At 45.8% G+C, this 14,300-nt stretch overlaps 2 protein-coding genes across 7 annotated transcripts in view; one reads left to right on the top strand and one right to left on the bottom strand.

Annotated features, from left to right (window-relative positions):
• Window positions 1-4,145, bottom strand: part of MAPDA (N6-Methyl-AMP deaminase) — a 40,431-nt gene extending 36,286 nt beyond the window's left edge. Inside the window, exon 1 of one of the 3 annotated variants that reach the window (XM_078771707.1) lies at window positions 3,964-4,145. In XM_078771707.1, coding sequence (XP_078627833.1) covers window positions 3,964-4,011 — 48 coding nt within the window. In that variant the 5' untranslated portion in view covers window positions 4,012-4,145. The remainder of the gene's footprint in view (window positions 1-3,963) is intronic. The other 2 variants (XM_078771709.1, XM_078771708.1) reach the window with 2 other exon arrangements.
• Window positions 4,146-4,338: 193 nt separating this feature from the next.
• POLRMT (RNA polymerase mitochondrial) overlaps window positions 4,339-14,300 on the top strand; it is a 238,297-nt gene continuing 228,335 nt past the window's right edge. For 3 of the 4 annotated variants that reach the window (XR_013622380.1, XM_078771712.1, XM_078771710.1), the window contains exons 1-3: window positions 4,339-4,578; window positions 6,422-6,520; window positions 13,197-13,666. Coding sequence is in view for 3 of the 4 variants with exons in the window: in XM_078771712.1 (XP_078627838.1) it covers window positions 4,461-4,578; window positions 6,422-6,520; window positions 13,197-13,666 (687 nt within the window). In the remaining variant the exon portion in view is untranslated. The remainder of the gene's footprint in view (window positions 4,579-6,421; window positions 6,521-13,196; window positions 13,667-14,300) is intronic. The other variant, XM_078771711.1, reaches the window with a different exon arrangement.

Raw genomic sequence — 14,300 nt, 5'->3', positions numbered from 1 at the left:
GTGCACTCTTCTGAATCTTGGCTCCTAAATTGTTTGCAGTGGTTGAACGAATCAGGTTTCCCATGGCACCACTGTCTGGTAAGTTGGGTTTTGTGGTGGCCATGGAAGGTGTTTAGATATGGAGTCTGGCGAACCTGGACACGTAGGGTAGTGGACGGTTCTGAGTAATCTATGTCATTAACTATCCTGCCCACATGGGCATATGTTCAGTCTCCTGACTCGTCAGATATGCCAGCCACTTGGCGTGCCCTTGCAATGTACCGTCGATCTCGTTCGGGGAGGTAAGGAAATTCACTGAGGAAATGACTGTAATCAGCACGATGCACTTGTTTGCAGAGGGGACAGGACTTTGTAAGTTTGTGAGGATGTTGGGAAATCCCATCACTGGTTCACAAGTTATCGCGGTAACAGGAGTTTTACTTAACTGATCTCTGACCTTTGACCTCGTGACCCCAAAATCTTATCAGTTCATCTATACATTATTATACATACCTGTACCAAGTTTGACTTAGTTCCCTTCAAGTTATCACGGAAACAAAAACCTGTTGGTCGGATGCAGGGATGGACGCACACAGGGATGGACGCACACAGGGATGGACGCACACAGGGATGGGCGGACACAGGGACGGGTGGACGGACGCATGCACGCACAGACAGACAGCCGGACGGAAAACCTGAAAACACAACACCTCCAGCGACTTCGTTGGCGAAGGCATTGAAAAAGCAGGGGTTTGCCCCCCAAAATAGGTATTTACCTCTTTCTTCCCCGTTACATATTTCAGGGGTCATCCACGCCTGCCAGTGGTTCCCTGGTTTACCGGGTGAGCCCAGGGCCATTGCCCCTATTTCTGAGCAGAGCCTCCGGCGGGACTCACAACACCAAAAATACAAGCCACCCCCTGTCAGGATACCTGGATGGGGGGTGGCAGGGGGGAGGGGGCTAATGGTAATAGAAAAGGTTATCTTCCCGTCTTAAGCAGCTGCTGTCAGGATACCCAGATTGGGGAGGGGAGGTAATGGTAATGAAACGTTATGTTACCGTCTTGGGCAGCTGTTTTTTTTTTTTTTTTTTTTTTTTTTTTTTTAAATACTGAATCGAGGCTCGTGAAAGAGCTAACATTTATTTCACAAACAAATCAACCAGACAAACAAAATATACAAAAAGAGGGAGCGGAAGACAAGATGGGGAGAGAAGGGGAAGCACACAACCACAACATTTGAGAGCAGGGAGATGTGTGGGAGGGAGAGGGCTTGGGGGCAGGAGGCGTAGGAAGGGGAAGGGGGGGGGGGGGGGGGAGGGGGTGGGGATACCCAGATTGTCAGGATACCCAGATTGGGGAGGGGAGCTAATGGTAATGAAACGTTATGTTACCGTCTTGGGCAACTGTTGTCAGGATACCCAGATTGGGGAGGGGAGCTAATGGTAATGAAACGTTATGTTACCGTCTTCGGCAGCTGTTGTCAGGATACCCAGATTGGGGAGGGGAGGTAATGGTAATGAAACGTTATGTTACCGTCTTGGGCAGCTGTTGTCAGGATACCCAGATTGGGGAGGGGAGCTAATGGTAATGAAACGTTATGTTACCGTCTTGGGCAACTGTTGTCAGGATACCCAGATTGGGGAGGGGAGCTAATGGTAATGAAACGTTATGTTACCGTCTTGGGCAACTGTTGTCAGGATACCCAGATTGGGGAGGGGAACTAATGGTAATGAAACGTTATGTTACCGTCTTCGGCAGCTGTTGTCAGGATACCCAGATTGGGGAGGGGAGGTAATGGTAATGAAACGTTATGTTACCGTCTTGGGCAACTGTTGTCAGGATACCCAGATTGGGGAGGGGAGCTAATGGTAATGAAACGTTATGTTACCGTCTTGGGCAGCTGTTGTCAGGATACCCAGATTGGGGAGGGGAGCTAATGGTAATGAAACGTTATGTTACCGTCTTGGGCAGCTGTTGTCAGGATACCCAGATTGGGGAGGGGAGCTAATGGTAATGAAACGTTATGTTACCGTCTTGGGCAACTGTTGTCAGGATACCCAGATTGGGGAGGGGAGCTAATGGTAATGAAACGTTATGTTACCGTCTTGGGCAACTGTTGTCAGGATACCCAGATTGGGGAGGGGAGCTAATGGTAATGAAACGTTATGTTACCATCTTGGGCAGCTGTTGTCAGGATACCCAGATTGGGGAGGGGAGGTAATGGTAATGAAACGTTATGTTACCGTCTTGGGCAACTGTTGTCAGGATACCCAGATTGGGGAGGGGAGCTAATGGTAATGAAACGTTATGTTACCGTCTTGGGCAGCTGTTGTCAGGATACCCAGATTGGGGAGGGGAGCTAATGGTAATGAAACGTTATGTTACCGTCTTGGGCAACTGTTGTCAGGATACCCAGATTGGGGAGGGGAGCTAATGGTAATGAAACGTTATGTTACCGTCTTGGGCAACTGTTGTCAGGATACCCAGATTGGGGAGGGGAGCTAATGGTAATGAAACGTTATGTTACCATCTTGGGCAGCTGTTGTCAGGATACCCAGATTGGGGAGGGGAGGTAATGGTAATGAAACGTTATGTTACCGTCTTGGGCAACTGTTGTCAGGATACCCAGATTGGGGAGGGGAGCTAATGGTAATGAAACGTTATGTTACCGTCTTGGGCAGCTGTTGTCAGGATACCCAGATTGGGGAGGGGAGCTAATGGTAATGAAACGTTATGTTACCGTCTTGGGCAACTGTTGTCAGGATACCCAGATTGGGGAGGGGAGCTAATGGTAATGAAACGTTATGTTACCGTCTTGGGCAGCTGTTGTCAGGATACCCAGATTGGGGAGGGGAGCTAATGGTAATGAAACGTTATGTTACCGTCTTGGGCAGCTGTTGTCAGGATACCCAGATTGGGGAGGGGAGGTAATGGTAATGAAACGTTATGTTACCGTCTTGGGCAGCTGTTGTCAGGATACCCAGATTGGGGAGGGGAGCTAATGGTAATGAAACGTTATGTTACCGTCTTGGGCAACTGTTGTCAGGATACCCAGATTGGGGAGGGGAGCTAATGGTAATGAAACGTTATGTTACCGTCTTGGGCAGCTGTTGTCAGGATACCCAGATTGGGGAGGGGAGGTAATGGTAATGAAACGTTATGTTACCGTCTTGGGCAGCTGTTGTCAGGATACCCAGATTGGGGAGGGGAGGTAATGGTAATGAAACGTTATGTTACCGTCTTGGGCAACTGTTGTCAGGATACCCAGATTGAGGGGCGGGGGTGGAGGGGGCGGGGGCTAATGGTAATAAAAACGTTATGTTACCGTCTTGGGCAACTGTTGTCAGGATACCCAGATTGAGGGGCGGGGGTCGGGGGGGGGGGGTTAATGGTAATAAAACGTTATCTTACTGTCTTGGGCAGATGTTGTCAGGATACCCCGATGGGGTGGGGTTGGGGGGGGGGGGGGCTAATGGTAATAAAACGTTATCTTACTGTCTTGGGCAGATGTTGTCAGGATACCCCGGTGGGGTGGGGGCTAATGGTAATAAAACGTTATCTTACTGTCTTGCAGTGTCTTGGGCAGATGTTGTCAGGATACCCCGATGGGGTATGGTTGGGGGGGGGGGGGGGGGGCTAATGGTAATAAAACGTTATCTTACTGTCTGTCTTGCAGTGTCTTGGGCAGATGTTGTCAGAATACCCCTATGGGGTGGGGTTGGGCTAATGGTAATAAAACGTTATGTTACCGTCTTGGGCAACTGTTGTCAGGATACCCAGATTGAGGGGCGGGGGTTGGGGGGGGGGGGGTAATGGTAATAAAACGTTATCTTACTGTCTTGGGCAACTGTTGTCAGGATACCCAGATTGAGGGGCGGGGGCTAATGGTAATAAAACGTTATCTTACTGTCTTGGGGAGCTGTTGTCAGGATACCCAGATGGGGTGGGGTTGGGGGGCTAATGGTAATGAACGTTATCTTACGGTCTTGGGCAGCTGTTGGCAAAAGTCCCGTAAAGTGTGTGTTTCCATGACAAACACTGACACGTCCAATTATGAGAGAACGTACACTGTACTTATATTAAAAATACAACAACACGTATCAACACCCAAACATCCAGAGATCATCTTGGTGCAATCGATCACACCGACTATCGTCTAGTTACGTCTGCCACAGGCCTCATCCACGCTTATCGTTATCCCGGGATACATAAACTTGTCGCAGACGAGTCCTTTATGATTATGGTTTTTATCATGAGCCGTCGCCACATTGAACCCTCACGATATTAATATACACCGGGAAACGTCACAAGCACAAAAAATCGTTAAACAACAACCGGAGGTCCGGAAGTCCTATGTATTCCAGGCTGAGCTAATCGAGTGCAGAACTTGCGTGGCCTGATTCGATACCATAGCAGCACATTAGACGGACGGATGTGCTTTTGGGGAATTTTCGGGCAGCTATTCATTTCTGCTCCGTCATGGCGACCCTCGCCCGGCTCGGCGTGGCCCCGTTCCGCTATATGGCTCCAGCGTTGGCGGTCCGTCCGTGCCTCCGCTGCTCCTCAGTAGGACACGCTGCTTTCCTTCATTTCATCGGTAAGGTATCACTATCAATATCATCTCGGACCTCGTCCCACAACCACGAGCACCTCGTCCCACAACCACGAGCACCTAGTCCCACAACCACGAGCACCTCGTCCCACAACCACGAGCACCTCGTCCCACAACCACGAGCACCTCGTCCCACAACCACGAGCACCTCATCCCACAACCACGAGCATCTCGTCCCACAACCACGAGCACCTCGTCCCACAACCACCAGCACCTCGTCCCACAACCACGAGCGGCTCGCCCCACAACCACGAGCACCTCGCCCCACAACCACGAGCACCTCGCCCCACAACCACGAGCACCTCGCCCCACAACCACGAGCACCTCGTCCCACAACCACGAGCGCCTCGTCCCACAACCACGAGCACCTCGTCCCACAACCACGAGCACCTCGTCGCACAACCACGAGCGCTTCGCCCTACAACCACGAGCACCTCGCCCCACAATCACGAGCACCTCGTCCCACAACCACGAGCGCCTCGTCCCACAACCACGAGCACCTCGTCCCACAACCACGAGCACCTCGGCCCAGCCATCCTCGGCCCACCAAGCCCTCAAACCCATCCAAGCACAGCCAAGTAACCTTCCAGAAAAAAACAATTCTGCAAGAATTCACTTCTCCGAATACAGATAGATAAAGAAAGAGAGAAATAAAGAAGAAGCAAGAATTAGAATGAATAAAGAGAAATATGAAAAAGTAGAGAGAAATGTGAAAGGAACAAAGGTCCCTAACTCCTAGCTCTAACTCCTAGCCCTAACTCATAGCCCTAACTCATAGCCCTAGCTCCCTAGCTCCTTCCCCTTAACTCCTAGCCCTAACTCCTAGCCCTAACGACTAGCTCCTAGCCCTAACTCCTAACTCCTAGCCCTAACTCCTAGCCCTAACTCCTAGCCCTAACTCCTAGCCCTAACTCCTAGCTCCTAGCTCTAGAAAGATGTTAGGAAGAACCCAGATAGACAGATTTCAGCATTTCTTCCTTAGGCAAAAGCGCAGCAACAGTTACAAGCTACCAGAGGTCCATGAGCGTTTATAAGTTTATCATTCCAACCTTGAAATCATTTGTAACAATGAAACTTGTGACTTAACAATGTTTTTGAGGAAACGGTGAGCGACTAATTGAAAGTTTTTTTGGACAAGTTGATGTAATTTCTGAAGACTTGTGTATCATGCTGTGTCTTCGTTATTCACATGTTGACCCTTAGTGCTGCAGAGTAACCATCACACTGAGTCAAATACTTGTTTCATTTGTTTGTTAATTTTAAAATGAAATTGTGTGCTCGTTTACTTTCAGGTATCATTGCCTCGCTCAAGTGACATACCCAACATGTCTTCGTTGTATTTAACAATAAATACTTTTCTCTGAAGTACCTTTTTGCACAAGAGGTGTTAGGTTTGTATTGCACCGTTTCTTTTGAAACGCCCTGTATGAACAAACGAAGGTGTCTCGCTGCTGCCAATAACATGACCAATTCAAATGGATCACCACAGATACGGCTTCAAAACTACTTCGAGATGCAAAAATGAATTGTCACAATTTACAATTGACAGATGAAAATGATTTCCCTCCTCCCCCCCCCCCCCAAAAGGGGCAACTCTAATTTATTGTTATAATTTTAGGGAAGTTTAGAGAAGTAATTATGCTAGTTAAAGTACTCTGGCCCACTGATAAATAATGCTTTTTAGAAACGTAACCTGCAACATCTTGAGGATGGCATCTGTGCTGAACATGTAATTTGGTATGTCGATGTGCATCGTCCGATCCGATCGAGATCGACACGATGATGATGATTGTGCATTAACTGTTGTTTGTCGTATTTTTTTTCCCAGAAATTCCAGCTTGTGTGTACAAGACGTATTCCACGCTTCCATCTACCAAACTACCGACAACTCTCTCTCTGGCACATCAGCAGCAGACACTGTCAGAGGGTAGGCTGTGTACATGTACTAACCCTAACAACAATCATCCATACAATGTTCATTTAGGTGCATGGAAATGTAAGTTATTTCCCTAATTGGAGGCGGCGTGTTGCAAACAATATAGAAAAGGTTGAACTTTGTTGTGAAAAAACTGCTTACGTAACTTGTTACAACGTCGCCCGTAGGGAATTGCCGTCGAGAACAGCCTTTGTCTGTCCGTATGTCGCCACAAACGTAGACCAATCAGTGCTGAGGATCTGGTCACATGATAGGGGACACATTTAATAACCATTACAGTTTCATATTTTACTAAAGGGAAATACAATAACCTTCTGTGGAATGTTCTGGGTTCCCAGCAGGTGTCGTAAGAGGTTTCAGAAATTCCTCAATACAATTATGATTTTGAAATGCAATCGACACGGACTTGCTCCTGAACCGAAAGTGAACAGACGACGACGGTTCGCTGCTTTGATTTCTCAATACAATCGTGATTTAACATTATATTTTGATGACGCTCCAACGGAATGACGCCTTTTTCCACGTGTTTGTCCCATGTATCAGTGCGCGCTCAAAGCGTACGCCAGTAATTGATAGCGCTGCGCGTCCTCGCGTTTTGTTCATAACAAAAGTGTCCGTCGCTCGCTAACCGCTTGTCGGCCTGACAGTGAGGGTTTTGTGGGTTTTGGGTTTCAGTGGGTTTTGTTTTGATAACTCACAATAAGTATCATCATGGTAGAACTCTTTTTCAGGATTTTGTGGATCTCCAAGGTATAACTCTTTGGCTGGGTCATCAAGGTAGAACTCGTTCTGTGGGTCTTGGTTGTTCAAAAGATCTTCAAACAAAAAAAATAACTTTATCCCAAGTTGTGTTAAAAGTAGAATTTTCATTTCGTAGCTCAGATACAACTGTTGGGTTCGACTGAATACCATAGAATATTAATTTGTGATTGGAATGATGAATGATTTCGTTTAGAATGAAAATATTGAGAACGTGCTGTTCGACTGAAGTCAAGTTCGAACACCTGACGTTCAACTGAAGGTGGCACAGGAATGTGGAATTTATTGGTTCATCATTTGCCATTCGCTGTTTTTTTTTTCTTTTTTACCCAAGTCATTCAAGAATCGGCTGTCCATGCCTGAAATAAAAAAAAATTAATACTTACATTATTTGCTAAGTGGTATCCCCACCCAGGTCACACTATCCTCTTCAACTAAAGTATCAAACAAGCCCGGCTAGGCTGCCGTTGGACTTTCGGTCTTGTTTTTATTTATAAGTACTAGAGAAATACCCGTGCTAGGCACGGGTGGGAGGCCAGTACCAAACGGGCAATGCAGATACGGTGAATGCTAAAGCATGAAACCAATAAATTCCACATTCCTGTAGCACCTTCAGTCGCACGTCAGACATGGACAGCAAGTTCGTGAAGGACTTCCATGAAAAACGTACCTGTTCGCAAACAAACGGGTACGTTCACGTAGAGAAACATCGATCGTGGGTTCGTGGCGAATCTGCATATGGCAATGGCAAAATATCAGAAATTGAAGGCTTTTTTATTTTAAACGATTCATATAAACATCCGATGAATCATATCACACGCAAATCATCAAAATCAAAACGGTATCTTTAGAATTTCAATAAAAGCCTCATCACTGTTCATATCGGTAAATATTATTCCATTGTCTTTCAAATCGTGATCGATACACTATGATCGTGATGATCGTGATCGTGAATCGTGATCGATAATCGTGTTCACAATCGCTATGTCGTATGTACTCCCGATACGTGTACCAAATTCCCGATACGTGTAACTGTACCAAATCAACAGTTAAAAGGATTTTGAGCCGATAGGTGTTACGACCTTGGCAAGATCGATGGAGACAGCGATATTTTAGATCTGATCCTCCTTCATGCCGAAGTGCAGATCCTCCTTCATGCCACATCCGATCGATGCAGCCGTGCAGCGATCGGTGCAGCCGTTTGTGCGGCACACGTTGCAGCGATCGGTGCAAACGTGGACACCCACACTGCCACATCCTGCTGATACTTGCTCCCGCATGAAGTTATTTTCCCGGGTGCCGCACAAACGGCTGCACCGATCGAGATTTAACGGATATTTATATAAATCGTTTAAAAGAAAAAAAGGCTTCAATTTCTGATATTTTGCCTTTTCATTTGGGCCTCCCAATTGAAGCCCCGCCCGTAGGGCGGGTACCGTTGCAATGAACGTCATGCAAACGCGAATGTTATGCGCGAGTCCAAACCTGAGAATGCTGGAGACTAAAGCTGAAATTGGGAAAATTAAATAGCCTATTTTACTCCTGGGGATCCCAGGATTACCCACCAAAAATATCTTTGCGATCGGTTCAGCAGTTTTTACGGTACCTTCGAACGGACAGACAGACATTTGGTGAATTATAGTAAGATGGTTAGTAGATTGGGGAATTACATTTAGGCCCCTCAGTGATGGCAGGCACATGGTGTTTCAAGCACCCCAGCTTCAATATTAGAAACGCACCACAATGTTTCAAATTGTAGAAAAACAAAACCACAAATGCAAACAATGAAGAGGAACAGTGGACATTCAAAAGTAAGAAACAAACAAACTTGAATACAATGTGACTTCCCCACCCCCCCTCCATCCACTTTGACTGCTGAAAAGTCAAAAGGTAGACAGTGGACCAATGTTGACCTCTTTACCTGCTTTAGTCCAAGAGAGCTGTGACAAGGTATTTTTGGGCCAAGTCTTGTCTGGATTGGTTTATGTATAAAGGCATGGCAGGCCAAAAGCCTTAATTTTATTGCCAATTTTGACATTTGATGCCTTTATAATCTAAGCATGCATGTCGGGGCTGATTGAACTTTGGTGTTGACATTGCACCAAGTCTCATCTCTATCGACAAAGACCAGGGAAATGCAAGGGAAAATGTGTGATTGTTAGTATTTCCCCTTTGCCAGCTTAAAATCATAACAGGGGCCTAAATCTAAAATAAAAAGACATCTGGGTGAAGTGTATCAAGGTGCATGCACAAATAATTTGAGCAGTATTTGTTCAGACATAATCATAACGTATATTTATAATGCGCACATATCCATCTACAGGTTGCGCATGGCACTAACAGAATTAAACATGTCATCGTAAACATAATACAAAAGAAAGGTTAAAACAACATTCATCTAACATTAGGCACAACATTCGTGAATACCTAAGGTGTTACCAAAATTAATGAATACCAAAATCAATATGTAATATGATGCATGGTAGGAAGTTAATATAAGGTTATGTCAACAAAAAGAAAAAAAAGCCATAAAGACAAATATGAATGGCAATATGAAATATTGTAATTAAGAATATCAAAACAAGAAGACGTCATGCAGAGCATGATACTTGCAAGATCCACCCTCCAACCCCCACCCCCACCCTCCCGGAAAAATGGTCGCAATTGATCCAGCAAATTGTCCATTTCATCAAGATCAAAATTGACGATCTTGATCGAAGCTCGGGTCAATAGGATGAAAAGTGATGATTTTTCAGATGGAAATTGATGATTTTGGAAGTTTGACCTTGAGTTGACCTTTGACGTTTTGACCTCGAAAATAGTTCGTTTCCCAATTCAGTGAGGCACTATGCAAATGCTGTTCTATTTTCAAGTCAATCGGATTTGAAATGGCAATTTTAGAAATTTGAACTCCAGATGACCTTTGACCTCAAACTCAATAGGCTTCTTAATTGTGACGAACTCTACAACTTGGTGAAGTTTTGTGATCGAGAAATTTCGAGAAAAATCGAGAAATCGAGAAATTTGTGGAAATTCGAGATTTCCTTCCGTTGGATTTGCTTTCTAGGAGACGAAAGCAAGTTGTTTCTGGGCAACAGCCTCACCACAAGATTCCGTGTACCATGGACGGGAGGAAGGGTATGACAACTGAAGACGAGATGGGATAAATCTGTACATGAGAGAGAGCAATTTACTTTGAAAGAATTCCCAGGATGAGTTGATGTCAGAGGCGGTAGAGATGGGAGACCAATCCAGATGATTGATGGCTGCTTGAAGACCATGCCAGTTGGCCTGAGTGAAATGCCAGACTCGTCGACGCTGAGGAGGCTCTCTGAGAATGGTCAGAGAGATGTCCACTTTAACAAGCACATGATCAGATGAGCCGATTGGAGCAGAAGAAGAGCAGCAGACATTTTCAGGGAAGTTAGTCATAATCAAGTCCAGAAGAGAAGATGCTCCGTTGACTGAGATCCGGGTCGGGAAATTGACAGATTGTGTCAGTCCCAGTGAGTCGCAGAAGTCCTTTGCTGAAGAGCCATGGCTGGTGAGAGAGGTACCCACACCCAGCCAACTGGCATGGTGACAATTGAAATCACCACATATGAGGAAGAGAGAGTTGGGATGGGTAGATAGAAGTTGGTCCATATTATCAGACAGCGAGATGTAGATGGAGTCATAACTGTTTGGTGGATGGTACAACACACCTATGAACAAAAGGTGGGAGTGAAGGGGAAGCCGTAGCCAAAGCTATTCCTGGGGGTGAGGTGGAGAGAGGGCAGTGGAGGGCGAGTGAGGAAGAGAGTTTTTTATAAAGATAGCAACCCCACCTCCAGGACGAGGCTCAGGTCTATCACACCGGAGGAGGGAGTAACCTGGGAGAGATACCAAGGTATCAGAGACATCATGAAGGAGGAAAGTTTCTGTTAAGCAGATCACATCTGGTTTGTCAGAACCGAGACAACCTAGAATTGGGACAACCGAGACAACTTGGTGACGTTTCGTGACGATCGGTTTAGAATTGTGATCTGTAGGCCGGTGACAAACAAACAAACAAACAAACAAACAAACAGACAAGCAGACAGAACCACAAATGCAACCGACCAATACAACAACAACAACATGCATTTTAAGGCCATTTTCCCTGCTAGAGCGGGGGTTCGCCTTGCGGTCCCTATGACAATCTCTCCATTTTGCCCTATTTTCTGCATCTCCCCTTTTTAACCCCCTTGCCCGCATTTCTTCTTCCACCATCTTCAGCCAAGTCTTTCTCGGTCTTCCCCGTCCTCTACTTCCTTCTACATTCATTTCCATCACTCTTCTCAACCAGTCACTTTCATCCTTCCTCAACACATGACCAAACCATCTCAACCTGTTCCTCTTCACAGCATCAATCACAGGCTCTATTCCCATCATCTTTCGCAATTCATCATTTGTCTTCCTCTCTCTCAACGATACTCCGCACATCCACCGAACCATTCGCATTTCCACCCTTTCCAGCCTTCGTTGCTGCTCTACATTCATGACCCATGTCTCGCTCCCATAAATCATAACACTTCTCACACATGCAGCATACACCTTTCCCTTCAGCTTCAACGACACTCCCCTCCTCATCAGCACACCACTCAGCTCCCGAAACTTCTTCCATGCACATCTCACTCGAGCAACCGTTGCCGTGTCTGATCCACCTTCTCCATTCAGCATGTCTCCGAGGTAGCAAAATCTTTTCACACCTTCCAGCTTCACGCTGTCTCCAAGATCCAACTCAACATTTCCTCCTTCTGCAGCTCCCTCTGTGCACACCTTACATTTGAATGTAGCTGCCACACTGGTTCATGACCCTCTCAGACCACTACATTTTTGATGAACCCACTCAGCGCACATTGTACATTTAATGGAGTTCACTCCGACACCCTTCCTGCACACAGCACAGGGCCACTTCCCAGTTCTTTCCACCTCACCACATGCTTTATCACTTGCCATCACCTTCGTCTTTCCTATATTCACCTTCAGACCTTTTGTCTCCATACATTCCTTCCACTTGTTCAGCCAATACAAATATACTTACAAAACGCAACCGACCAATATACTTGAAAAATCTTCGATTTTGCAAGTTACAAACAGACAGACAAACAGACAGAACCACAAATGCAACTGACAAATATACTTGAAAAATCTTCGATTTTGCAAGTAACTAGCTGTACCAGGCCTCTCCATGGAGTTCAACTAAACCGAAAGTTGTTCATGGAGGCTGTGACAATGACCGTCTCCCCGACCTCCAGCCCACAACTCCAGCGAGTATATCCATAGCGAATTTTGTAATGGAGAAATTGAAGTACATCAGTGTCATACAGTACAGGGCATACAGCAGAGTGTAAATTGATCCACCCCCCTCCCCTTCCTGGAAAAAAAAGGTTGCAATTGATCCAGCAAGTACTTTACACCTCGTACTTGCTGCTTGCATAATTGCAGAGGAAAACCTCTTGGTGATCTAAATGTCAGATCTGGACCTTGTTTGCTGGGTGGTGAAAGGAGTTTCTCATGCTAAATGCGTTGTAACAAAATTTGTTGTGATGTTCCTTGTAACAGGCCTCCACTGTACAAAATGACTGTAAACGAGCAAATGCATGTGGGAAATCAGGCAACTTTATATTGTTCCCTTTAAAATATCTGAATGAGTCCCTGAACTAGTGGGATTTGATAAAGTGTATTGAGTGATTCTGCTTTATAATGTAAGTGGGATTGTAAATGTTGGGATATCTAATGTGTGTGTGTGTGTGTGTGTGTGTGTGTGTTTGTGTGTGTGTGTGTGTGTGTGTGTGTGTGTGTGTGTGTGTGTGTGTGTGTGTGTGTGTGTGTGTGTGTGTGTGTGTGTGTGTGTGTGTGTGTGTGTGTGTGTTGCCTTGCACAGCAGTGCTAAAGGAGCAGGAGGGCCAGTTAACCTTGGGCGAAGACGCGTCATGTGCGACCACCAAAGGTTTTGGCAAAAAAGATGCATGGGCCTCTGAAGAGCCACAGCAATGTTCTGTTCGCAGCAAAAAAAAGACTATTAAGAAGAAGAAGACGCTTATAATGAGGGACAAAGAGCCAGCTGTTCATCAAGATGAATGTGTGGTCACTAAAGATTCTGCCAAACAGGATGCGTGTGCCTCTGAAGAGCCACAGCAATCTAGAACTACTTGCAACAAAACAAAGCTGAGTAAAACGGGGAAGCTTAAAAAGAAGGACAAAGAGCCAGCCGTTCCGCAAGATGAAGATTGCCAAATCCATCAAGTTGCTCAGATTAAGAACATCTCTGCAGCTCGACTTGGGAAAGATGATTTAGTCTCCAAGGCAAATGATGCGCCCGATAAGCTGAAATACAAGAAGAAACAACAGAAGGTTGGTCATGTTTTGCTTCCTTTGGTATTTGGGTGTACATCTTTATTTTGGTGTTATTGAGTGCTAACATACAACAACACAACAGGCATTTTAAGGCCATTTTCCCTGCAAGAGCTTAGCCTTGCGGTCCCCATGACAATGTTCTCCATTTTGCCCTATTTTCTGCATCTCCCCTTGTTAACCCCCTTGCCCGCATTTCTTCTTCGACCATCTTTAGCCAAGTCTTTCTCGGTCTTCCCCGTCCTCAACTTCCTTCGACATTCATTTTCATCACTCTTCTCAAACAGTCACTTTCATCCTTCCTCAACACATGACCAAACCATCTCAAACTGTTCCTCTTCACAGCATCAATCACAGGCTCTATGCCCATCATCTTTCGCAATTCATCATTTGTCTTCCTCTCTCAACGATAATCCACACATCTATCGAACCATTCGCATTTCCACCCTTTCCAACCTTCGTTGCTGCTCTACGTTCATTACCCATGTCTCGCTCCCATAAATCATAACACTTCTCACACATACAGCATACACCTTTCCCTTCAGCTTCAACGACACTCCCCTCCTCGTGAGCACGCCACTCAGTTCCCGAAACTTCTTCCATGCACATCTCACTCGAGCAACCGTTGCCGAGT

Source organism: Myxine glutinosa, chromosome 2, assembly GCF_964187855.1.
Source record: "Myxine glutinosa chromosome 2, kmMyxGlut1.1, whole genome shotgun sequence".
NCBI classification, from domain to species: domain Eukaryota; kingdom Metazoa; phylum Chordata; class Myxini; order Myxiniformes; family Myxinidae; genus Myxine; species Myxine glutinosa.
This window is presented reverse-complemented; position numbering and strand designations above follow the sequence as displayed.